This window comes from Molossus molossus, unplaced genomic scaffold (genome assembly GCF_014108415.1).
Source record: "Molossus molossus isolate mMolMol1 unplaced genomic scaffold, mMolMol1.p scaffold_m16_p_1, whole genome shotgun sequence".
In the NCBI taxonomy this organism is placed as follows: Eukaryota; Metazoa; Chordata; class Mammalia; order Chiroptera; family Molossidae; genus Molossus; species Molossus molossus.
The window spans coordinates 193,773,018-193,799,795 of record NW_023425344.1 but is presented as its reverse complement, the minus strand read 5'-3'; the positions used below and the strand labels follow the sequence as shown (position 1 = coordinate 193,799,795).

General features: G+C 36.6%; 1 protein-coding gene across 3 annotated transcripts in view; it reads left to right on the top strand.

Moving 5' to 3' along the window:
- The window catches only part of RFX7 (regulatory factor X7), a 129,376-nt gene that overhangs the window by 61,370 nt on the left and 41,228 nt on the right, over positions 1 to 26,778 (top strand). For all 3 annotated transcript variants that reach the window (XM_036262888.1, XM_036262898.1, XM_036262907.1), the window contains exon 2: positions 3,997 to 4,030. In XM_036262888.1, coding sequence (XP_036118781.1) covers positions 3,997 to 4,030 — 34 coding nt within the window. The remainder of the gene's footprint in view (positions 1 to 3,996; positions 4,031 to 26,778) is intronic.

Below are 26,778 nucleotides of genomic sequence, written 5' to 3'. Positions count from 1 at the left end.
CACACACACACACGTCATACATAAGAATAAATTTTAGCTAGAATAAAGATCAAGATTGAAAACACTGACTTAAGCATTTTTATAATGAAATACAGAAAGTCTAACATCTTAGCTAGATGTTAGGATTTCTTAAGACAAAAAAAACAAGTCTTTTTTTTTTAAATATGTTTTTATTGATTTCAGAGAATGGAATGGAGAGGGAGAGAGAAATAGAAACATTGATGAGAGAGAAACATTGATTGGCTCCCTACTGGGGATCAAGCCTGCAACCCAGGCATGTGCCCTGAACAGGAATTGAACTGGCAGTCTCCTGGTGCGTGGGACAACGCTGAATCACTGAGCCACACTGGCAGGGCAAAACATAAGTCTTAAAGGAAAAAAATTAATACATTTGTCAAAATTTTAAACTTTAGCAAATATCATTACTACTTTCATTTCATAAGATATCATTAAAATATATCAACAAAATTAAATGTATTTAGCAAAGGATTAGCATCCAGAATATATAAAGAGCTACTATTTTTTTTTTTATCCTCACTGGGGGACATTTTTGCATTTATCTTCAGTTAGAGTGGGAAGGCAAGAGAAACGTTGATGCGAGAGAAACACACTGACTGGTTGCCACCCACACGACCCTGACCGGGCTGGGGACAAACTGCAACCAAGGTACGTGCCCTTAGTGGGAACTGAATCTGGGACTTTCTGGTCCACGGACTGATGCTCTAACTGCTGAGCCAAACCGGCCAGGGCAAGAGCTCCTGCATTTTAATAGGTAGTTAACTTAACTTAGAAATGGGCAAAGATTATAACTCATATGAACAATAAAGCAGGTGAAAAGGTACATAGCATAGCTAGCAATTGGGAAAATGACAAATTAAAAAGTCTGTATTAGAATGGCGAGTTAGTATCTGTATTTTTTATGTCATATAAAAGGCATGTATATATATTTACGCAGGTTGTGAGAAAACAGGGACTGTCATATACTGCTGGTGAAAGTATAAATGGATACAAGTTCTTGGGAGAGAAATTTGGTAATATATAATAAAATTGGAAAGATATTACTGTGAACCCCGGAAAATCAACTTCTTGACTTATTACTGAGAAATTTTTGCATGTGTATACTAGGATACACGTGCAAGGTCATGTACAAAAACAATCAGTTTTGTAGAAAAACTAGAAAGTACAAGTTGGCTTTCAGTAGAGAAATGGATGAATAAATTTGATATATTCACTTAATGGAATACTTTTTAGCAGTTAAAGTGAATGAACTTTATCTTAAGTGTATCAACATGTGTAGGTCTTAAAAACAATGTTGAATGAAAAAAGACAAAGCACAAAATATATACTGTAATGGCATTTATATCAACATTTAAAAGCTTCACTGAAAAATAGTCTATGGTGCTTATAGATATTTGTGTATCTGATTTCAGTATTGAAATATCAACTGTGAAGGTTACATATCAGATGGTCATCTGGGAAGGAAGGGGGTGGTATGAGAGTGGTCAGAAGAACAAAGGGGACTTAAATTTCCATCTATATCCTTCTACTATGCTTGTATTAAGTATGAAGTAAAAATAATCAAAGGTTAGATTAAATGATTGCCAAGGTTCCTATCTAACTGAGAAGTACTTTTATTTTACTTTATAAACTTATTCTTCAAAGGTGTCTTTTACATATACCTTTTAGGGATTTACCACATTATTTGTGAGACATAGTGATCCTCTTTATATATCCCATAGAGCAGTCTGTTTCTGATAGAATAGGAATATATTTTGTTTAAAAATAATCACATTTTTGCCTGGCCCTTTTAGCTCAGTAGTTGAGTGTTGACCCGATGCACCAAGAGGTTGCTGGTTTGATTCCTGGTCAGGGCACGTGCCCAGGTTGTGGGCTGGATCAACCAGTGGGGGGCACGCAGGAGGCAGCCAATCAAGTTGTTCTCTCTCATTGATGTTTCTCTCTCTCTCTCTCTTCCTCTCCCTTCCTCTGTCTCTAAGATCAATAAAGAAAAAAAGTTTTTTAAATAAAAATAATCACATTTTAAATTTCATGTTAATTTCTCTAAAATCTTTTTCTTACATGGTCCCTATCTTTCCAGAATTTTCTTCATATGGGAGACAACATATGTCTTTTGAAACTTAGTCATTCAACAGATTTTATTGAGTACCTAACATGTGCCAGATAATAATATAGCAGTGAGCAAAACAGACAGAGCCTTCTCAAACAGAGTTTAAATTCTAGTCAAGGAAGATAATAAACATATGAATTAATAAAAATACACAATAACTAGTGATAAGTGCAGTACTGAAAAGTAAAGCAAGGGAAGAGGGATAAAGAGTGATGAAGAATTATTTTTATGGGAAGAACTGTCTGTAAAAGAAAACATCAAGCAAAGTCAAAAGAAAATGAACAGATAATTATGTGGGAGAAGAGTATCAGCAGCGACCAACAAAGCTAGTGCAAAGGCCCTGCTCCTGCCTTGAGAAGTAGCATGGAGGCCAGTGTGGCAGAAGCTGAATGAATGAGTAGCAGAGTAGAGTAGGAGATGAAAGGGATAGAGAGGTGAACCATGCAGGGCTTTGTTGGCTACGTGAAAGTCTATGGAGCAAAGGACTAACCTGGTTTGGACAGAGAATCACTCTGGTTGCTTTGAGGGAAATAGCCTGTTGTTGGTGGAATAAAGGCAGAAGCAAGAAGACCAGTTAGAACGTTATAATAACACTTTAGACGGGAAATGATTGTAGTGCTGAGAATGGGTGGATTCTTGCTGTATTACTTTTTAGCAGCAATTCTAACTGTATAGATTGTTTTCTCAGGTAAACTGGGAGTTACTAAGAAGAGAGAAAAAATAGCACACTTCAGCTGTTAATGGGTAATAAGCTATACAGATGATCCCAAAAAATTTCAAGACCTCTAAAAATATTCTGTAGTACTATGGTAAGGGGATTTCCGTTCCTCTTACCTAGAGGTATTATTTACTTGCTTCGTTTTAGTCATTCTGAACTTTGCAATTGAATTTAATTTGGTCATACTTTGTTTTTTAGAAAATGAAATTTGAAATCTGAGTACAGGTGTAAAGTTTTGAGATTATTGATTGCAGTAACAAATAGGATTTAAATGCTGGTTTTTATTTACTCTATAGCGATATGCAAAGGCAGATAACCACTTTTCTTTTTTTGACATTTATTTGGCTCTAAATATTTATGGAAAATAATTTGATTTGTAACATCTTTTAAAAATTATACAAACTAAATCTGGATTTATGCATGATTTCATTGCATTTTTACTTTAATGTGTTACAACAGAATCCAAATGACAGTTCAGTTATTTTATACTGGCCTCATTTATATTATATATTAATAGTTCATTTATATTTAGCAGCTCACTTAAATTGATATATACTGGCTTTGTTGTGTTATTTATTTCTAAATATATTCTCTCTCTCCAGTTTATTACCATATTAGTTAATCTCTGTTATTACTTTTATGTCTAGGGAATCCTTTTCTGGGGGTGTGTGTGTGCGTGTATACACAAATAGGTGGGGGTGGTGGAAGAGAGACTCTATAACAAGTCTTTAGAACTTCAGATAATATTATACCATTATGCATTTTAAATGCTAAACAAATTATTGTCCAGAGGAGCAGGCGTACAATAAAAATCATAATTCGTTGTAAACTCTGTATCCTATATCTAAATATAATACATCTTCACTTTATATGTCATTAAAAACTTATTTATTCAGAACATCTGTTAAAATGATATTGTGTAGTAACAGTTTGACTGTAGCAGTGAATTCAGAAAACATTTCTGATCATGCTTTGGGATTCAATATAGTACAGTGAATGGGAAGTAGATTTTTTTGTGTGTGTATGAAAATGTAGTTTTAGGATGTAATGCCTGATCTAATAAGGAGTTTTAACTTATTTTTTTCATAGTAGGGAAGACTAATTACCACGTCATTCTTGTTAACCTTTCTTTTTTTCTTTTTTCCCCCAGCAAAACTGTACAATCTAAAGTGGACTGCATTTTGGTAAGTAAAATAACTCATCTTAAAATTCTTGTCTAATAAGGCTTTTACCACTATATAAAATATATTGTTACCAAGCCAGTATTTATTTTATATCTAACCCAATTTTAGTGAATAAAACTTGACATTTAATTACAACCGTAGGGGTGAACTGGCTATAAACTATCTACATTCGTATATTCCATCAACAATGTGATCACAATTTGAGGTAATTGCATGTTTTTGAAACTTACATTAAAGATCACATAAATATTTAATAACATGGATGTTTATTTTTCTGTCCTAATAACTTTAAAAAATTTGTTTAAAGATAAAAATTAAGATATTTGATGGGTTAGTTTTGTTGAGATAGCATATTTTGTCATATTGGGGTTGCTAGACTTTGGGGATTAATCCCACAATAATAGTTTAAATTTAGATTGTAGTTACAGAACTCTAAGAATTTGTTTAAATGAAAGCTTTTTAAAATGCTTCATGGGGCCCTGGCTGTGTGGTTGGAACATCATCCTGCACACCAAATGTTGCCAGTTCAATTCCTGGTCAGGGCACATACCTAGGTTGCAGGTTTGATCCCCCATCAGGGCGCATATGGGAGGTAACTGATCAATGTTTCTCTCTCTTTCTTTCAAAATTAATAAAACATATCTTCTGGTAAGGATAAAAAAGATGCTTCATGGGTTAGCTTTTGTTGCTATAATTTACTTTTCATGTTTGAATTGCTGATCTTTAGGAATTAAAGCCACTATAATAGTTTAAATTTAGATTGTATTTGTAATTTCTTAGGTCTTCTTGTAAATATGTGAGGGAAGAAGCATGCAGCTACCAGGGCTACTGGAATAGAATTGACTTTCATGAAATTTCTGCTGATGGAATACTTCATATGTTCTAGAATATTTAATGACTACACTGTTAGATTCCTTTAAGTGTCATTGTAGTTAGTCTTCTTTCTCCACTTGTGACAGCAGAACTTTCTTATTCAAGGTTTGGTTCTTTCTTATAAGCTGACTTTTTTGAGTGTGGAGAAGGGATGGTGTTTAGTGACTGGTGTTGAAATAGTACTTGATATATTATTAGCTTTTGATTTTATTAGCTTATTAGCTTCTAGGTAGGTAAATGATTAGTCAGTTCAGGGGAGAAGAGGTAAACTTGATCATCTCTATGCTTTTCTAACCTAATAGTTGAGAAAGTAGACTTCATGGAGATGTTTTCCCCTTTCACTTACTCTTTTTTCATTATTTATTTATTTATTTGCCTCACAATAATTCTCTGAAGCAGGTAATCTTGTTATCTCCCTTTTATAAATGAAGAAACTGATGCTTTTGCACTTACTTAAAAAAATTATTACTCAATACCACATCTGCCAATGCCAGAATAAAAAAGGTATTCCCTTGCTCTCAAGAAATTCAGTCTGACCCTGGCTGTGTAGCTCAGTCAGTCAGAGCATCATCGTCCCATCATCATCAGCACCAAAAAGTTGCTGGTTCAATTCCTGGTCAGGGTACATACCTAAGTTGCGGGTTTAATTCCCAATCTGGGAGCATACGGGAGGCAACCAGTTGGTAGTTCTCTCTCTCATTGATGTTTCTCTCTCTCTCTCTTTCTCTCTCTCTCCATTTTGCTTTCTCTAAAATCAATAACAACATATCCTCAGGTGAGGATTAAAAAAGAAAGAAAAGAGAAATTTAGTCTGTTGTCAATATATATTCAAGAATGCTGTTAAGACCTAGGAGGGTGGTGACTGGGATTATAGTGCATTTATAGATCAGTTTGGGGGCATTTGACATTTTAATGACAAGTCTAATCCATGAACATGGTATATCTTCATATCAGTTGGTTCTTCTGTAATTTCAGTAGTGTTTTGTAATATTTTATATATTTTTTACTTAAATTATTTTGCTTAAAATAAATACTTTAAGAGTTTGGATGCTTTCACGAATGGCATTTTAAAATGTTTGTTATTCAGTGTTTTATTGCCAATATTTATGTAGACTTTATAGTCTGCAAACTTACAAAGTTCACATATTAGAATCTAGTAGCTTATATGAAGAGTCCTTTGAATTTTCTGCCTACTCAATCATATTGCACATAAATAAAGAAAAGTTTAATTCCATTTCAATCTAAATGTCTATTTTTCTCACCTTTTGTACTGCTAGGACCTCTAGGACAATGTTGAATAGAAATGGTTAGAGTTGATTCCCTTCCCTTGTTGTCAATCTAGGGGGAAAACTATTCTTTCATTCACCTTACAGTATGATGTTAGCATTATCTTTTTTGTGAATGGTCTTTTCAAGTTGAGCGTGTTCCCCTCTTCCTGTTTTGCTAAGGGGAATTAATCATAAATACATGGATCTTATCAAATGATTTTTCTGTACTTATGAAAATAATCACATTGTACTACTATATGTTATTAATGTGGTAAATTACACTGATTTTTTTTTTTAAGTAAACCATCTTTACATTCCTGTGATAAACTTCATATGTTGTGTTATACTTTTATATATTGCTACATTGGACATGCTGGTTTTTTAAAGACTCATCTGGTCTGTGTTAACTAGGGCTGTTGATCTGCCTTTTTCTATTTTGGATATCTGGGTAATGTTGCCATTATGTAATGAATTTGGAAGTGTTCCTTTTCTATTTTCTGAAGAAATTATTTAAAATTAATTATACTTCTTTAACTGTTTGATAGATTTCACTAGTGAAACTAATCAGAGGAATGCATGGATGGTCTTTCTCCATTGTTAGTGGGAGTGGGGTTTTTGGGGTGCTGCTGGAATAAGCATTTCTGGAGGCCCCAACAGGAGGGTGAGATGTGGTAGGAAGCTTTATTTTCATGGAATTATATCTTTGGGATTCTAAAGTCCCATTTCCCTTAATCCAGTCCTGATAGATGTACAACTGGGGATTCAATAGAGCTAGAAACAAAGCCAGCACCCAAAGTTTCTGTTCCATGTTACAGCCAGGTCCAGTTTAGCATTAATCTAGTTGCAGAAAGTTAGTCCGTTGTGTGTGGTCCACATGACTGTGGGCCATGTGGGCTAAGGCAGGAGCATGAGAGTCCCACAACCAGGAGCAGCTAGCAGTGCAAGAGGCAAGAGCACAAGAGCTGGAACCAGGAGAGCAAACTCCTTTGTTTAGAGTTCAAGTATCTCAAGTCTTCCTGTACTTGCAAGTGGCCATGCCTACTCTGGCCAAGGGCCTGTTCCCAGGTGTGACTGACTGGCAAGTACCTTCCCTATGTCACCCAGACTTGACTGGGCATGTATCTAAACTTCACCTGTCCAGTCCCTTTTTCCAGCGGGGAACAGACCAGTGGCTACCTGGGGAGTGTTAAACTGCAGTTTCCTGACAAAGCTGCACAAATAACTATGATATTTCACCTTTGCTTTGTTCCTTTCCTATTACTTAATAACTAAGTTAAATTACAACAGCATCAAAACTTGTGAGAAAAAGTTTATAAAGCTATTAAATTATTCTATTCTTTTTGTAAAATTTCTCTTTATTGTTGGTAGTATTACCATTGTCCTCCCCCCCCATTAACCCCCCTTCTCCCCGCCCCCACCCCATTACTTTGTATTTGTGTCTTTCAAAGAATTTGTTGATTTTTGCTATATTACTAAATTTGTTGGTGTGACATTTATATTACCATATGTCCTTTGCTGTCTGTAGGATCTGTAGCTATTATCTCTCATTCCTGATCATGGCCATTTGTATCTCCCTTTTCTTTTTTTTTTCTTGATCAAGTTTAGCTAGAGGTTTAATAATTTTATTCATCTTTCCTTATAAATCAGGTTTTTACTTCGCTGATTTTTCTCTCGTTTTTGTCAGTTTTTCTCTTTCTTTCGTAATATGTATTTCTTGTGCTTACTCTTATTTTTCTAGCTCCTTAATAAGGAATCCTTACTCATTTTTCTAGCTCCTTTATAAAGAAATTTTAAACTTTATTTTTTCTATTACAAGCATTTTAATGCTGTAAATTTTCCTCTAAGCACTGGTTTAGCTGCTTCCTTTAAATTTGTTATCTTGTGTTTTCATTATCCTACCTCACATTTAGTCATTCACCAAGTCCCATCAGTTCTGCCTCCTTAATTGCTCCATTTCTGTCTAACCCTACTGTCACTGCATTAATCCAGATCACCATACTTGGTATTACTGCAACTGTTTTTCTGCTTTCAGTTTCTCCACTTTTATTTCATTCTCCAGAGTACCATCACAATCATCTGTATAAAATGTGGATCTGTTTATTTTACACCATTGCTTAAAACCTTTTACTGGCTCTCCCATTGTTCCATCTTAAGGTACTGAAGACCCTTCATCCTCAGGCCTCACTTGTCTTGTTTAACCTCGTCTTTCTCCACTCCCTCGATCGGCTATCAGCAAGCTGTAGAGAATAGCTGTAGAGTTAGAGAAGAGACTAGATACTCTTAGTCTACGACAGCCTTGTCAATTAGAACGTTCTTTGGTGGTAGAAATGTTCTCTATATGTGCTTTTCAATATAGTAGCCACTAGTCATGGGTAGCAGTGGAACCCTTTAAATGTGGCTAGCATGAGGAACTGAACTTTTAATTTTGTTTACTTTTAATTAATTTGAAGTTAAATAGCTACATGTGGCTAGTGGCAATCATTTCGGATGGTGCTGGTCTAGAACAGTGGTTCTCAATTGGAGGTAGTTTTGCCTCTCAGGACATTTGACAATATCTGAAAACATTTTTGGTTTTCACACACAGGGTGTGCTACCAACATTAAGTGAGTAGAGGATAGGGATGCTGTTTAAACATCTTACAAGACACCAGACACCACCCCATAACAGTCTTTTTTTTTTTTTTTTAATCCTCACCCGAGGATATTTTTCCATTTTTTGTACAGATAGAGTGGGAGGGAGAGAGAGGAAGGGAGAGAGAGAGAGAGAAACATCGACGTGAAGGGACACATCGAGTGGCTGCCACCCGCATGACCAACCAGGGCTGGGGACAAACTGCAACCGAAGTACGTGCCCTTAGCGGGAACCGAACCCGGGTCTCTCCGGACCACAGGCCGACGCTCTAACCACTGAGCCAAACTGGCCAGGGCCCCATAACAGTCTTAATCAGCTTGAAATTCTCAGTAGTGTTGAAGTTAAGAAACTCTGGTTTAGTGGTCTAGACCCACCCCCTCAACACACACACACACACACACCCCTTTTTTTTATTTTTGGCTACACCTAGTTATATTTTAAGAGTCATCTTAGATATCACCCTCTTTGGAAAACTGTCGGATTTCTCAGGTCTGAATTTGATATATCTTCGGTCCCATAAAATCCTTTGTTTACCTTCATTTGTATTGTGTAGTCATCTCTATGATAATCATAATTTCACTTTTATTTGTTCTTGGCTTCTTGTGTATAGGAACATATTCATTGGATTATGCCAGAGGCACATGAGGATGATCAATAAATATTTGTTAAATGTATGAATGAGTATAAACTAATGAATCAATTATTAAACATATTGCAAGTTAAAATATTAAAAAGTATTGCCACCTTCAGTTTAGGCCCTGTAGAGACCATACATTTGTTAAAATATTAGGATTTATTTTCTGGAATTCACAGTTTGCCAGTAAGAACAGAAATTATCACATTCCTTTAGAGCAGTAGTTCTCAACTTTCCTAATGCTGCGACTCTTTAATACAGTTCCTCATGTTATGGTGACCCCCAATCAAGTTATTTTTGTTGCTACCTTGTAACTGTAATTTTGCTATTGTTATGAATCATAATGTAAATATCTGATATGCAGGATGTATTTTTGTTGTTACAAATTGAACAGAATTAAAGCATAGTGATTAATCACAAAAACAATATGTAATTATATATTGTGAAATATTTATTCTAATTACAAGTAAATGAAATTTTGTCTTGAAGCATGGTGTAGCATGAGTAGCAGTCTTAATATAACAACAGTATATAACAGTATATTATAATATAATATAATATAGAATAGTATAGTGTAGTATAGTATAGTATAGTATAATATAACAGTAAACTACATTGCTACATTTTGCGACAATATTCATAAAAAGCCAACATCAGCGCGAAGGTTGAGATTGCTTCTTTCTCACCAGATCAGAAATTCTCAGGGCAGTCTTTGCAAGAGCACAATGAAGATCATCTTCCACAACAAGCCTACTTCTGTATTTAGACTTGATAAACAACCAGCTGGAAAACCCTATTTCACAAAGATATGTTGTTGGAAATGGAAGAAGAAGGTGCAACATAGTCTCAGACAGAACAGGATATGACTACAAACACTTGATCCAGAATTTTGTAACTGGCATTGTAGAGAAATCAGTTCTTGCTGCATTGCTGTTAATAAGTTCAATGAATTCCTCTTGTGCTGTCTCAGGAACATCTTCAACTTTGTAAATGGGCTTCTGGCAAGTGCAAATGGGGTGTCAGGTAGATTTGGAAAGTACGGTGAAATTTCGTCTGTACGCATGTGCAAGTGTTCTTTCACAGAAATTATCATCGTAATCCTTTTGTCTGGTTCAATGTCATGTTCCTCAAAGAAAGCAGATAAGGTAGGCAATAAGTAAATTTTATTTTCATCCAATTTTTTTTGCCAAAGCTGAAGTTTCATTTGGAATGATCGGATCTTTTTAGACAAATCGAGGCATGTTGCATTTAGTCCTTGTAGTGATAAATTTTAACTCATTCAAGATGGCATAGATGGCAACCAAGTAAGCTATTTTCTGCAGTTCACTTTTATCGCTGAAAAGTGCTTCGAACTTGCTTTCTGATTAAAAAACCTTTTGAGTTCATCACAAAGCTCAAAAACACGTTTTAAAACTTTTCCTGTCAACAACCATCTCACTTCAGTGTGAAATAGCAGAGCATTATTTGGCGCATCCATTCGTTGCACAGTTGCGAAAACAGTTGACTGTTTAAAGTGTTCGCCTTTACAAAATTGACAGAACTCATCACGCTTTTCATTAGTTCTTATAACTCTTGTGACAGCGTCTTCATTGCTAATATTTGCCTTTGAATCATACAGTGAGTTCCAATGGCTTTGGTTACTCATTCAGTACCAAACGTTGAAATCCAGATCAACATCCTAGCATAGCTGGAGCACCATCTGTGCAAACACCACAAACCTTTTCCCAAGAGATCTTATGCTCTTTCAGAAATGAACCAAATACATCACATGCAGTAGTCATTTCAAGAGGTTCGGCTTCATAGATTCGGCTGATAGAACTTCACAACAAATAACACATTGCAGTTTCTCAATTCCTGCTGTAATTATTGAGGTAAAATTATACTGTAAAAAATCCTCACTATATTTTCTTTTCTTTACATTCTTCTCTACATGATCCATTGTCATGGGATGATTTGCTAATGAAAATAATATATAACAATAGCTTTACTAATACAAAAGATGATACATGGCATAGTTTAGTCAATATAGTTCATTAAAGTTTCCTATGATTTACCATTCTGTGTTGTTTTTTTTTACATAACTTACTATCACAGGGGGGCAATATTCACACCAACCACAGCTGAATATAAAAAGACCGATCAGCATCCAGATTAAGTTCCATGGTACAGATATTTTTTATTTGCAGTAGTTGATGATTTTACAGTACATGATTTTACATTTACCCAGTAATTATAATTCATGAAGTGTCATTTTACCTCCAATACTGCTGCTTTCAACACGGTAGCTGCTTTTAACAGAGTAGCTTCTTTCTACACAGTAGCTGCTCTCTAAACATGTGTGACTGGTCCGCATAAGTACATTATGGCGCCAACCCTGTCATATACACCTGTATTTGTACAGGGTGTATGTGATGGGGTTGGCGCGATGATGTCATCATGCCGGGTACTTGTATGTGGGCGTATCTGCATGTGGGTGGACCCTCCTGGAGACAGACAGAGGAGCGGTGTCTCGGTTCCTAAGACCACCAGAAATATGTGTTTTCCGATGGTCTTAGGTGACCCCTGTGATAGGGTCGTTCGACCCACAAAGGGTCACGACCCACAGGTTGAGAACTGCTGCGTTAGAGGGCAAGACCCCCCCCCCAACATCCTTCTCTCTTCTTCTCATTTACTCAGCTTAGTTATGCCACTGCCTTCCATATTCTCCTGTTGAAGAGATAACCATCCTGAATCACCCTACTCTCATCCCCAGAGCACAGATGGGAAACTAAAACTTTATTGTATAGAAACGGAGGATTTAAGCAACTGAAGTGGGACATACAGGCCAGAAACTAAGACAGACTGATCAGCAGTATAGCAGAATGGCTCAGAGCTAAGGCTGTGGAGCGAAACAAACCTGAGTTTGAATCTTTGCCCCTGCCATTATCGCCATGGTTGTCTGACTCTGGATAGTTTTAACCTAACTTAGTTCTGTCAAAAAGAGAGAGAGAGGTAACAGTGCCTATCCTGCTGAGTTGTTGTGAATACATATTAAAGAAATAACTAGTGTATATGCAGTGCCCAGCTCATAGTAAGCATTGATGGCAGCTTCAGTTTAGGGCTTTGTATGTGTAAATTGCTAATTGTATGTGGATCTAATTGACTTAATTGCTATAAATTTATGTTTCTAGAAGTTTAAACATTAGTCAAAGATCACATTTTATGTTTACCACAGAACTGGCCATATGGAACCACTGAGGGGAGAGTATTGAATCTCTCAAACATAGGAAGTAGAAGATGGAGAAGGTTGGGAATCATCTGGCTAACGCTCTCCAGGAAGCCAGAAGGTGCATATTGTAGAGCAGATGCCAGTATCAACACTCCATACTCCCTCCCCCCTCCAGAGCTGGATGCTCTGCCAGCTGTGCCCTTCTCAGATATCTTCACTTGGATAATTCCTAACTCTTTCTGTTGGGCTTGGCTCTGAAACCTTTTCAGAAAGCTTCATTTATCTACTAGGAATGCATTCAACTAGATAAAAGAAAACGCCAGCTATCGGGGGTTTAAAGAAGTAAGACTTTGTGTTATCTAATAAGTCCAAAGTTAGGCATTCGAGAAATGGTGCAATAACTAAGCGATGCCACCAGTCTTATGCTCTTTCTTTTCTGCTGTCATCTTTTGTCCTGTTACATCATTTATGGCAGCTGCACTTCCATACCTTCTGTCCAAGTGCTGAGGCAGGAGGAAGGAAGGAAGGGCCAAGGGCTTTCTTCTAGGGAAGCTCTGTTTGTATTTTCAGGACACTTGCTTTTATTTTGAAAACCCACTTCAGAACTTTAGAGTAATATTCTCTACAGTAGTGATTTCTAACCAGTGTGCCACAAAAAACTTTTAAAACATGCAATACCCGACTATTTAGTCAGGGACGCTGATCTCTTCTCCCTTAGATTGTCAAATAAAAAAGTAACAGCCAACATGACAGTAGCCATCCAGTATGAATGAATCAAAATTATACCTATTTTTTTTCTGTCAGATCAGCAAGAACTTTTTTTTTCATGTGCTGCACGATTTTAGCAATTAGTTTGTGTGTGTCATTGGATGAAAAAGGTTGAAAATTTCTGCTCTGGAGTAATGTCTCTTGGGTACCCCTAGCCACAAGGGAAACAAGGACATAGAGCAGCAGTTCTCAACCTGTAGGTCGCGACCCCTTTGGGGGACGAACGACCCTTTCACCGGGGTCACCTAAGACCATCGGAAAACACATATTTCCAATGGCGATTCATAACAGTAGCAAAATTACAGTTATGAAGTAGCAACGAAAATAATTTTATGGTTGGGGGCCACCACAACATGAGGAACTATATTAAAGGGTCGCAGCATTAGGAAGGTTGAGAACCACTGACAAAGAGTATTTTGTTTTCTAGCCTCTATACCAGAGGAAGACAAAACAGAAGGTGGTTAGCAATATGTACTAATCCAACCTGTATGGTATACCTGCTTTCATGACCCTGCTTTTATGCACCCCCTATTAAAGCTTTTACCAGATAGTATGCTAATCACCAATTAATTTTTCTCCTTCAAAAATCTTTTGGAAGTAAGGACAGGGTTTTTTTTAGGGCTTTGTATCTCCAGTGCTTAGCACAGTAACTGGTTCATGGAAGACACTCAGTAAATAATTGCTGAATGATTATTCACAAATAGTAATTATCAAAAAGAATGTATAATATACATATAATATCCCCTAAATGAAGAATTTCTTTGTTATTATTAGCATTTATTGAGTATGTATTAACATGTGCCAGACAAGTGCATTACATATTTCACCATTTTGTTCTCATAATTTGCCTATGAGGTTAATCTGTTATCCTCCTCATTTTACAGATGAAGAACCAGGCTCAGACAGCTTAAGTGACTTACCCAAGGTCATAAAACTTGCTAATTGGTAGAATTAGTCTTTGAATCCAGACTCCAGAGCCTGGGCTTTTATTTATTTATTTATTTATTTTATTAATTAATTTATTTTTGTTACAGATGTTTCTCCTTTTTCCCCCACTGATTAAAAAAAAAGCATTTAGTATTTTTTTTTTTTTTTTTTTTTTGGTATGCGCCCTTAGTGGGAACCAAACCCGGGACTCTCTGGTCCGCAGGCCGACACTCCATCCACTGAGCCAAACTGGCCAGGGCACCAGAGCCTGAGCTTTTAAAAACTATGATATACTAAAACATTTTTTTAAGTGTTTGAAATATGAGGTTACATATGAATTTTTTAAATTCCAGTTTATTTTATAATTAAGAAAATGTTTCTAAAATTAATTTTCCACCTTTAAAATTGATGTGAAATGAAAATATTAAAAGTTGGCCTTATCTTACTGAATTTTAATAATCAGTAATTCTAAATGCAGATTGTTTTTTGCAAGCAGGTTTTTTAATGCAATTTTTAAAACTTCTAGTATGCTCATTAAAACAAAATAGCTAAAATAATTTCAGTTATTTAAATTAATTACAGTTGTGAAGACTATGGCACTATGAAATATGCTAAAAGTGAAAAATATAAAATTGTACCTATATTTTTAAAGTCTTGCACTTTGCCTACTTATCAGTAAAGACAAATGAAAATATTTGCAGTAGCATAATTGTAAATAAGTTTTTTGTTAATGTTAAGGGCTTTTGCAATAAAAACAGTTGATTTTTACTTAATTTTAATAATAACCATGTCTTAAATTTCTCTTGAGTTGTAACCATTTTAGATCTATAATGTCATAACATTTGTAAAGCTGATCCAATTATATTTTTGTAACCAATGTGATAGTCAAGGCAAAACCTTACCCTTGACATATTCAACACTAGAGGATTAGCTAGACCCTAGCAGAGTTTGAAAGTGCTCCATCCATATTAACTAGTCTATATTTTAGTTCAGTTAAATTGGCCTAACCTGATAGCCGTAGCAAGGCCTAAAATGTGAGAAAAATAAAACTGAATGTTTGGCATAGAAAAAGCATGGTTTGGTGAGAGTCAACCACAGGAGGATGGGAAATAATAGTTTGTTTCCCAAAATGTGGTCCTTGGAAGAGTAATCCCATAGGATGTTAATGTTATGCAATAAAAGTTTCCAGAAGTCAAATGCATTTCATGAACTCTGGCATAAAAGGTGTCTTAAAAGCTAGTGTTAACATACTGCTGTATATCATGAATCTTAGAGAGTATTCAATGTGTTCCAAACTTTTTTCCCTCATAAAACTGGTGATCTAGGGCATACTGTTTGGGAAGTGATTGGTAAAAACCATTGGTTAAGTGTCTAGAATAAAGTTGTTTCTCACGTTACCATTCAGATATTGTGAACTTCCTGTTTCTATTACTGTGTTTTAGGTGTGTATACCACCAGGAAGCAATCTGCCCACCAGTTTCAGTATACAGATCCCTTAAATTGATTAGTTCTGCTTTGGGGTTATTAGAAGTAGTAACAGTTAAAAGGAGTAGGGTGGGGGTTGGAAGGCAAGGAGGGGAATGACCATATATTTTGATTCCTATTAGGAAAGGCTAATATAAACAGTAAATAACATTCAACTTGTCAGGAAATCAGCTGAAAGTAAGAAGAAAAATATTTCTGTCTGATGGACTAATCCATTCAACAGCAATCCTAGTAAGATTATAAAAGTAAAAATAAATAATCTTTGTTTACTGTATTCCTGTCAGCTGGAGAAATAAAAGGTTTAAAACCAGAAATGAGGGAGGCTAAGTATTTTAAATCCATTTAAGTTAATATTTTAAATCCCCCAGGAAAAGTATATTCTGCCTTATTTTTAGGGCTCTGTAAGTGACCAGTGTTCTAAGAAAAGACTTATATATTGCCAGCTACTTCTAAGTTTTTAAAAAATACAGTATTGGCCTTTTTTTGGTGACTTAGCATAGCCCAGTAAAACTACTGCTTTGAAGAGAAAGCTATGTTTTGCACCCGGAAAGTGAAATAAACTCACCTGGGCAAAAATCGAACATGTCCAGAGAGTTCCTTGTCACAGATGAGTATATGGGCTTCCTGACCTAAGTCAGCTCTGCTGGAGTAGGGTTTATTCACGAGAGTTGACCAAAGGAGGACTTCCTAGGATCATCATTAGGAGAAGGAGGTTGAAAGGGATGTGAGATTGCCAGAATGCCTGTTCTTCTGGAGGGGTAAAGAAACCTGAAAATAGCTGACAGGTGCCATCAGTCAGATTGTTCAGTAGTGAGATAGGCCAAGGAAAAACTCTCAATAGGGGTCCTCCAGCAAAGGAATACGGTAGAAAACTTGGAAGGTTGAAATTGTGTTGAATCTGTAGTCAGTCTATCTGATAGGTCCTGAGGACTGAGTAAATAATCCTTTAGGGTCTCTGCTTTCTCCTCCTACCCCCGCTGGAATAGTGTTTGTTCTCTCCAGGAAAGTAACAGCCTAAGATTTGTTCTATAAAAATTCTTTGGAGGGCACCAAAGCCTGTTATTAGATAAACCTTAAGAACCAACTTTCTGGGCACACAAATTGTCCATTACAAACTGTAAAGCCTGAATCACAACAGAGGTACTAACTACCCTCTCTGAAAAATCCTATTTAGCATAGTAATAAGCTGGTTAGAAACTGGTAAGGGGAAAGAAAGCAGGCCAAGCAGTCTGTTTGTAGAAAGTCTGTTCATTTATTTTGGATATTTATGTGGAAGTTCAACAGTACCTGGATTCTCACCAGGGTCATATCTGGAGTACTGCAATAGGGAATATTGTCTAGGTTTAACCTTTCTAGTATCATTTCACCTTGGTTTATGGCATCTTATTCATATGGCTGGCTCTGAATCAAATGTATATATCAGAGATCCTGGATTTTAAAACATATGGTTGCTCAGATATGGACTGGATAGTAAGGACAAGCAGGCCTGGTCCAGCAGATCAAACATTCTAGTGCTTATGGCCCTGGAAGAACTCATCCCTTGACCCTGTGGACCAGAAGAGCTAAACTGGAGACGCACAGACTATAAATATAAATATATATATATATATATATCTCCTCACCTGAGGACATTTTTTGCATTTATCTTCAGATAGAGTGGGGGAGGGGACATCAATATGAAAGAGACACATCGACTGGTTGCCACCCACACAACCCCAACCGGGCCGGGGACAAACTGCAACCAAGGTACATGCCCTGAGCAGGAACCGAACCCAGGACTGTCCTGTCCACGAGCTGATGCTCTAACCGCTGAGCCAGACTGACCAGGGCCCACAGACTATATTTAAAATTTAAAATTGGTTGCCACATTTCAAAATTGAATTTTCAAAATTGGAGGAGTTCACAGAAGAAAAAGTAGGTGTCTGGTTTCTCTTGAAAACTTAGGTCTTATTTCTACATGACAGTGGCTGGCTGGACCTAGGTAGCAGTTATCCCTTTCAAACATGACATGTGCTCTCCACTCTTCTCAGACCCTGACATGTGTTTAGTTCCTCAACATAGATATTTTTGTTTCCAGTAGTCTACTTTACTGATTTGCATTACCTGCCTGGCATTTGAGTTTGTGACCTCTATGTTAGATTGTTTTGTGGGCAGGGTTCTTCTGAGGGCCATTCTTTACAGGGTTGGGGATCTATCATAGTAGTCATGAGGACACAGTGAGAAGGCAGCTTCTGTTTTTGTCTCTTAGTTATGTGGCTTCTCTTTACTGTCAATTCTTGCTCTGGCTGGCCATTACAACAGTCGGTCAAGCCCTGGCCAGTTTGGCTCAGCGGTTGGAGCGTCGGCCTGCGGTCTAGAGAGACCCGGGTTCGGTTCCCGCTAAGGGCACGTACCTTGGTTGCAGTTTGTCCCCAGCCCTGGTTGGTTGTGCGGGTGGCAACCACTCGATGTGTCCCTTTCACGTCGATGTCTCTCTCTCTCTCTTCCTCTCTCTCCCTCCCACTCTATCTGTACAAAAAATGGAAAAATGTCCTTGGGTGAGGATAAAAAAAAAAAACAGTCGGTCAGTAGGAAGCCAGTAAGTAGGGTAGAAGAAAGAATAGTAACTCTCTTGCATCTTTCACAATGCAAAATATTTTTTATCTTCTTCCACGAGACCCTCCCTGACCACTCTAGTTTAAATTGTACCTCCTTCCAACACTTTTTCTTAATAGCATTTCTCATCATCATGTAGCATATCTTTTACTTTTAAATCTTGTTTATTTTCTGTCTCCCTGGTACCAAAATGAAAGGTCATGCCTAAAGCATAGTAGGCACTCAGTGCTGGATGGGTAGATGGATGGATGGATGGATGGATGGATGCATGAATGAATAATCTCATTTACTTTTTAAACTTCTCAAATCTATTCCATGGTTTATGTTTGAAGTTAGAAGCCAGTTCTGTTGATGTGCCTACTGTTGTACTCATTGGCCGGGAACTAAAAGATATGTGAGACAGTTGGCTCCTGAGAACCAGACTAGTATTATTAGAGTGGGACTTTCTAAGATAGATACACACTCTCAGAAATAAATGTGAGTAACTCACTCAAGGGATAATTCTCAGCAAGAGGCACCCCTCCTCTCCTGCCTCCAGGGGTCTGTAATGTGTCACAGGCATGTACAAGGTGTATGCAACTTAAAGAGACTTTTCTCCTTTATGTGCGAAGCATACTTTCTCACCTCAAATCCTTTTAGTAATGAGTGCTAGGAGATGACCAGTGTCAACTTCCTGATCTAGACTTGATTGAAACTAAAAATTTTGTTTGGGGTATCTAATTAAAATTTATTATGGCTTGAAAAGGGCTTATTGTTGAATAGAAAATAGGGTTTATCTTGTGATGGGGCACTGGGGCTACTGTTTATAAAGACCTATCTCAGAATCTCATGTTTTACTTTCAGGCATTTGGTGGAGAAGAAATGGGTAACTTTCAAAAGAAAGAGGTGTAGAATTTACTTGGGGGGGGGGGGGACTTGACAAACAGGCCAGATTTAAATAACTGGTTTGGTCTTGTTTTTTGAGTATCACAAAAGGAAATAATCTGTATAAGGCCATGACATTTGGAATATTTTTTAAAGCTTCTTTTATAATACATTAAGCTTCTGAGTTATCTTTAGTATGGGAGGATAATACAGGGTGGGGTAAAAGTAGGTTTATAGTTGTGAGTACACAAAACCCAGAGTTTATTCTTGTATTATTATTATTTGTTAATTGTATTATTTTCCCATACAAACAACTATAAACCTACTTTTGCCCCACTTGTATAGATAAATGTTTTTTGTTTGTTTTGTCTTTTTTTCTCCTGTTTGGGACTCAAACAGACTCAATTCTAAATTGCCACTAAGCCCATACCATGAATTTTGCTAACTTTTCTGTTTCCTAACTATGAAAAATGCTGTTAACCATTGTCAGCTAGCTTTCAAATTCATTTTATTGTCACAAAGAGGAGCAGGAAAGAGTACAATGGCAACCTCTCACTATTACCTGAAAGAAACTTACTTTTCATTAATATTAGATTCAGAGAATGGCATAATACATAAACATGTGCTCTGATAGACAATAAATAAATTCTTACAGTATTCTAATTTTTCTCTCTGTGTTTTAAGTCATTTCAAACTTACAGAAAAGTAAACTAAGAGAGAAAGAAGGAAAGGTTCCTAGGAGCAGAGACAGGATTTGAAGAACTGACTTTTTCCTCTGTGGCTTATACCTTTGTTGAGGTTGTAGCTTTGAAGAATCAATTAGAAATACAGTTTTTTGGAAGCATAATAGTAGCTGGGCTCTCAGGGACCACCCTTTTTTTCCATGCTGAAAAGTTAAAAACAGTGACTAGAGCCCTGGGCAGTTTGGCTCAGCAGTTGGAGTGTCGGCCTGCGGTCCGAAGGGTCACAGGTTTGATTTCAGTCAAGGGCACTTAGCTGGGTTGCAAGTTTGATCCCCAGCCCCAGTCAGGGTTGTGCTGGAGGTAACTAGTTGATGTGTCTTTCTCACATCGATGTTTCTCTCTCTTCTGCTCCCTCCCTCCCTTCCACTTTATCTAAAAATTAATGGAAAAAATATCCTCAGGTGAGGATTAACAACAACAACAAAAAAAGTGACTAGAATGATCCAAACCTTACTGTTCCTTCTCTCTAGTGCCCTCCTCCCCTGTCCCCAACGACTAGTGCATAGGAGCCTTTTCAGACAGCATACAGAAACATTGATAATAACCTGAGTAATTCAGAGAAACATTACATGATCATCCATGATGGTCACTTTTTATAGAATTAACTATGGACACAGCCTTCTCCGTATTTCAAAGGGATTCAAATCTATGCATTTATGTACCCTCTACCTATTCAAACCCTAGTACCTATATGAGTATTTTAGCAATATGCTCTTGTCATAGCATTTTATTTGGTCTTTAGCCATTTGGGCACTTATGTAGCCATGAAACTTGCTGCCTTGTTATTCATTGTTTCAGTTTCAGAGATTCAGCTTCCTCCTTTTTTAGGAAGCCGGGGGTGGGGAGGGGATCAAAGAATATATTTTGGAGCACATTCATAAAAATGACCACTGTTTAAATACAGTTAATGTCCTTGGCACTCTCTTTAACTTTTGTTTTTTACAGTTTAATCTAGTCTCAATTTTATGTGCAGAACCTTTCCAGCATACACAGAATTTACCCAGAAATACCTTACATGTCTACCTTGGAGTGTGACTTTCAGTGTTTCCATTGCAGTCCCTTAGGGCTTCTTGAGGTCAGAATTTCTCTAGGCTTGATTGTAGTTCAGGCAAGTTGAAAGGGGTTGTTTGTTAGCTTTTTTTCAGATGGTCATGAATTTTGTGGGTTTCCAGCAGAATTAGTAAGAAGAAAGCAAGAGACAGATTCTTAGTTTTGCAGAAGTTTACCTGTCAGCCTTAATTCAGTTTTTCTTAGCTATGTCCTCGTAACAGATGTATTGCAAATGGACCCAGATCACATTCCTTATTTCAGAACAGAACATTTTGAACAGAAAATGAAAATAATTTTCATTTTACATCTAATTTAGTAGGTTTATAGAGTAAATCATCACAATAATACAAGTACAATAAAAATACTCTTGTGTTTGATTTATATTTTTTAGAACTGAGAATAGGAAAAACTGTTTTTTCTTACATTGTTTTTAGTAGGTAGCTCTCAAAAGAATATCACATGCGCGCACACAAACACATGCACACACACACACACCCATGGTTCTCATAGCAAGTTAGGAAACTGAAAATTAAGAATTCTAAACACGCCCTGGCCACTTTGGCTCAGCGGTTGGAGCATTGGCCAGTGGACCAGAGATGGACCAGAGAGTCCCGGGTTCGGTTCCCACTAGGGGCACGTACCCCAAAAAAAGAATTCTAAACAAGGGAAATGGGACTTTGGAAATGCAGGGATGTAAGTTTACACAAATAAACTTTCTACTACATCCCATCCTCCCATGGGGTTCTTGGAAAATGCTTATTCTGATGGTACCCCAAGAACCCTACTTTCCCAGTAGCAACAGAGAAAGACCATCCTGCATTTCTCCAATAACAGTTCCATCCAATATGACTTTCTGCAATGATGGAAAGATTCTTTATCTTCATTTTCCAGTAAAGTAGCCACATGTGACCACAGAGCATTTGATATGAGCTATCATGACAGAGAAACTGAATTTTTATTGTAATTAAATTAAGAAGCTACATATGGCTAGTGGCTACCATCTTGGGTAGTGCAGTGATGAAAGGTTCTACGTGAGTTGAATTCTTTTCATCTTTATTCTTATTTCTTAAAAACTTTTATTCTGTAAATATGTATCTGAGGCCCGGATGGAGTTCTCAAATAAAAGGAAAAGTTCACTTTCTTTCTTTCATTCATTCATTCATTCATTCATTCATTCATCTCAAATAAAAGGAAAAGTTCACTTTCATTCATTCATTCATTCATTCATTCATTTATTTATTTATTGCATTTATCTTCAGATAGAGCAAGAGAGAGAGAGGGAGGAAGAGAGAGAGAGAAACATCAATGTGAGGGAGACACATCGATTGGCTACCACCCATATGACCCCAACCAGGGTGGGGATAAACTGCAACTGAGGTACGTGCCGTGCCCTTAGTGGGAACTGAATCTAGGACTCTCTGGTCTGTGGGCCGATGCTCTAACCACTGAACCAAACCGGCCAGGGCATGCTCTCATTTAAAAAGAAAAATTCTAGCCCGGCTGGTGTGGCTCAGTGGTTGAGCATTGACCCACAAGAGGTCATCGGTTCGATTCCGGTCAGGGCATATACCCAGGTTGTGGACCTGATCCCCAGTGGGGGGGCATGCAGGAAGTGGCCAGTTGATGGTCTCTCTCATTGATGTTTCTACCTCTCTTCCTCTCCCTTCCTCTCTCTCTAAACTCAATAAAGAAAATAAAATAAAATAAAATAAAATAAAATAAAATAAAATAAAATAAAATAAAAATAAAAATTCTAAACCAAAAGCATTACCTGTAACTTTTTTCTATCTTCTTTATTCAGTCCTCTGGAAGGACAGCTTTCACAAAAGCTGGGGCCTGAGAAAATAAAGTATCAACTATGTTCATTGTTTCCATAAATTATAAAAAGACTATAGAATAAGGTTAGACTTTTCCCTTTTGGTCCTTCATGTCAGTGACACTGGTGAAGAAAGAGACCTTTTAGTAACTATGCTCCTGAATTAGTGTCACCTGAGAGGAAACATACTTAGAATTTTTTGCACATTTTGTTTTTGTAGTTTACAAAATCAAGGACAAAGTCTAACGTGATTATCATATTAGTATATATATTCTCCATTCATGAAGAAATAGTCAAACTGGGAATTTCGGTTTCTGGATTTTTTAAGCTGACTGTTTTAAATGCAAATTTAAATTAAAACTTTTTTAAACCTTTTTTAAAAATACCGGTTTGAGCCCTGGCCAGTTTGGCTCAGCGGTTAGAGCGTCGGCCCTGGGTACAGAGAGACCTGGGTTCGGTTCCCACTAAGGGCACGTACCTCAGTTGCAGTTTGTCCCCAGCCCTGGTTGGGTTGTGTAGGAGGCAGCCACTTGATGTGTCCCTTTCATGTCGATGTTTCTCTCTCTCTCTCTCTCTCTCTCCCTCCCTCCCTCCCTCCCTCCCTCCCTCCCACTCTATCTGAACAAAAATGGAAAAATGCCCTCGGGTGAGGACAAAAAAAAAAAAAAAATACCAGTTTGAAAAGTAAAAGTTTAAAGAACTAATTATGATACCCCGTTGGTCATCTTTCATCAGAACTCAGTCTTTGTCAACCTGGACAGTTCTTTGAAAGTTCATCTCAAAGGGAGAGTTTCTGCTTCTTCTGGAAGTAAAACCAGTATACCTTGGATGTGTTTCACCATCAAGGATTTACACAGAAACTTCTCAATTAAGTCTTTTTTTTTTTTTTATCCTCACCCGAGGATATTTTTCTGTTTTTTTCAATTAAGTCTTTATAAGCATCAGCCCTTTCCCAGTTTTGTGACCTGGTGTGGTGGTGGTGGGTTATCTTAACACCTGCGAGGGAAGTGTCATAACAGAAAATATATCATTGCAGAGAAATTTATGCCAAACAGGAAAAAAATTTTTTTGTTAACTTTTGAGAAAATGTAGAACCATTTCAAGATGGCTGATTCAAGATGGTCCTAAAAAACTGGAACAGATCTCCACTCAAACTACCTTATACTGTATTCTTTGCCAGTAAATAGTGGGAACATACTCCCTACCATCTGCTTGAAGGTCTTCAAGTTTTAGTAATAAGACATTGAAAATTCTTGCTGGTTCTCTGCAGTCCATCTGGTATGTATTGACAGTTCAGAGACAGATGTCCTAAGCAGACAAACAGAAACACTAAATATTAACTCTGTTTTTGAAATACGGAATATTGTTTTAGGTATTTTTTTATGACAGAAGACGAGTGGAAAGTTACACATTTCATTTCCAGTCTACCCTGGGAAAAGCTTGTATTTTTGACCTATTCTGCTTAGGTTTATTACTTTTCCTCTCTAGTATCCCAATTATTAGAAATATTTTCTAACTTGGATTTAATTTTAATGACTCAGGAGGAGATTCGAATTATTTTACACTCACCGTGAGGAAAGTCAGGCTGGTGGAACGTTGTCTTCAGTAACTATGGCCAAGTCTGATGCTTATGTAAAATCTAGGAGCCTTGCTCTTACGGTGTAGCTCCCAAGTTAGTGGAGGTCACCAGGCTAAGTATTTTCTAAATTTGTTTAAAAAGCCTTGCTTTTTCAAATAAAAGAATCCATACTTGATAATTGAATTATAAACTCTCCTACCCAATCTGATTTTAAGCAATTCTGTGTTTCAGAATATTTATGTAATAATACCTATCGTGCATATATTTTAGAAATTGCTTTTAATACCAAAACATTGAGCATTTTACCACTGTTTTACATATTTGAACATTAATGCCCAGTTTGAATGGCTTGTGTAATGTCACAAAGCTAGTGAGAGGCAAATCTAGAATCAGGTCCAGGCCTTCTGATTCTGTATCCTATACCTTACCACTACTGTTTTGGATAGACTAGATTTGAAGGGTCAATCAATCAAGCTAAAGTAGCAGCTGCTTCGTGCATCTATAATATATAATATAGGTCTTATATTTTTATTAGCTATTAATTTACCAATAGGATACATTCCTGTTAACCTCAGCTTTTTAAAGCTTCACAAAGCTGTTTTATTATTCTACTAATCAGTTACTGGGCGATACTCTGATATGAAAAGTTTCTGTGACACAAGTTCAGAAAGGATCAGTGACCCTGGCCAGATGGCTCAGTTGGTTGGAGCATCGTCCCATACATCAAAAGGTTGTAGGATAGATTCCTGGTCGGAGCACATAGCTAGGTTGTGGGTTCAATCCCTAATACAGGCATGTACAGGAGGCAACAGATCAATGTTTCCTCCCTACCACCTTTCCCTCTCTCTAAAAATCAATGAACATATTCCCAGGTAAGGATTAAAAAAGAAGAAGAAAAATCATGTGTCCTTCTTAAGAATAAATTGTTAACTTTTTTCTAAAATCAATTCCAACTCTGAGAAATGTGCTTTTAAATACTAAAAATAAAAATGGCATTGGTTTTAACCTGTGATAAACAAGAATACCATAACAGATGTAGCATGAAAAATTAGAAAGGAATCTGTGAATGATTCAGTAAATTATTACTGGGACAATTAATCTAGCCTTGTGAAAAACTTTTCATTAGCTCTCTGCTTACTTTATATCTTATAGAAAAATAAATTCCAGAGAAATTAAAGACCCAGAGACACCTAAATATGAAAAACAAAAGTTTAAAACATAAACATAGGATATCTTTATGACATTGGGATCGGGAAGGATTTCAAAACAAGATGCAAAAAGCACAGATTATAAATGTAAAGATTGATATATTTGCCTATAAATTATCACATGACTCAAAAACAAAATGAAAAGATAAACTACAACTAGGGGAAGATATTAGCAGCACTGAAAACCAGTAGAGGATTAGTATACAGACCACACAATAAGTATCCCCATTTTAAAAAGTGCAGTTCCTTGAGCAGTGGTTCTTCAGATGTGATCCTGTGACTGGGAACTTATTAGAATCCAGGTTCTCAGGCCCTTACTCCTGACCCACAGAATCAGAAGCTCAGGATTCTGGGAGTGGGGTCCTACAATCTTTAAATAAGCTCCCCAGGTGTTTCTGGTGCATGCTAAAATTTGATAGCCATTGTATTAAACTTGAGTGATAAATAATATGAAAATATATTCAGTCTGATCATCAATCAGAAAATGTAAAGTAAAATAATGAGATACTTTGCTTAATTATATCCAAGAGATTAGCTAAAATTTTAATCTTAAATTTTCACAAGGATGTAGAGAAATTGTAGTATTGCTGTGGGATTTATCAATTGGCATAACAGTTTTGGGGAGTAGTTTGGAAATAGCCAATAAAATTGATGATGTAAATCCTTTATGACCAAGTACTTCTACTTTTAGGTACATACCATAGGAAAAACTCTTGTACAAGGACACAGCCATCACAAATAAGGATTTTCATAGCAATACTATTTGAAATAGTGAGATTTTTTTTAGTAACTAATTACTTATAACACTGTTGTATAAATCTGTTTAAAAATTAAAGAATTCTGAACCAAATGTGGCAAAAAGTTAGCATCTTTTAAATATGGATAGTGATGCGTATGTATCTACTTTGTAGACTTTATTTGAAATACTTTATAATTTTAAATTTTAAGTGGGGTGTTAAAATATTAAATGCATTCCCATCTGGCTCTGTCTTATCTTCCAGGACTTTCCTTCAAAAGGTGATTGAATTTGGAACAAGGATTTCGGTCTAGTTGAGGGGGGAAGGTATAACTAGACACTGAAAAACAGTTTTAAAACAAT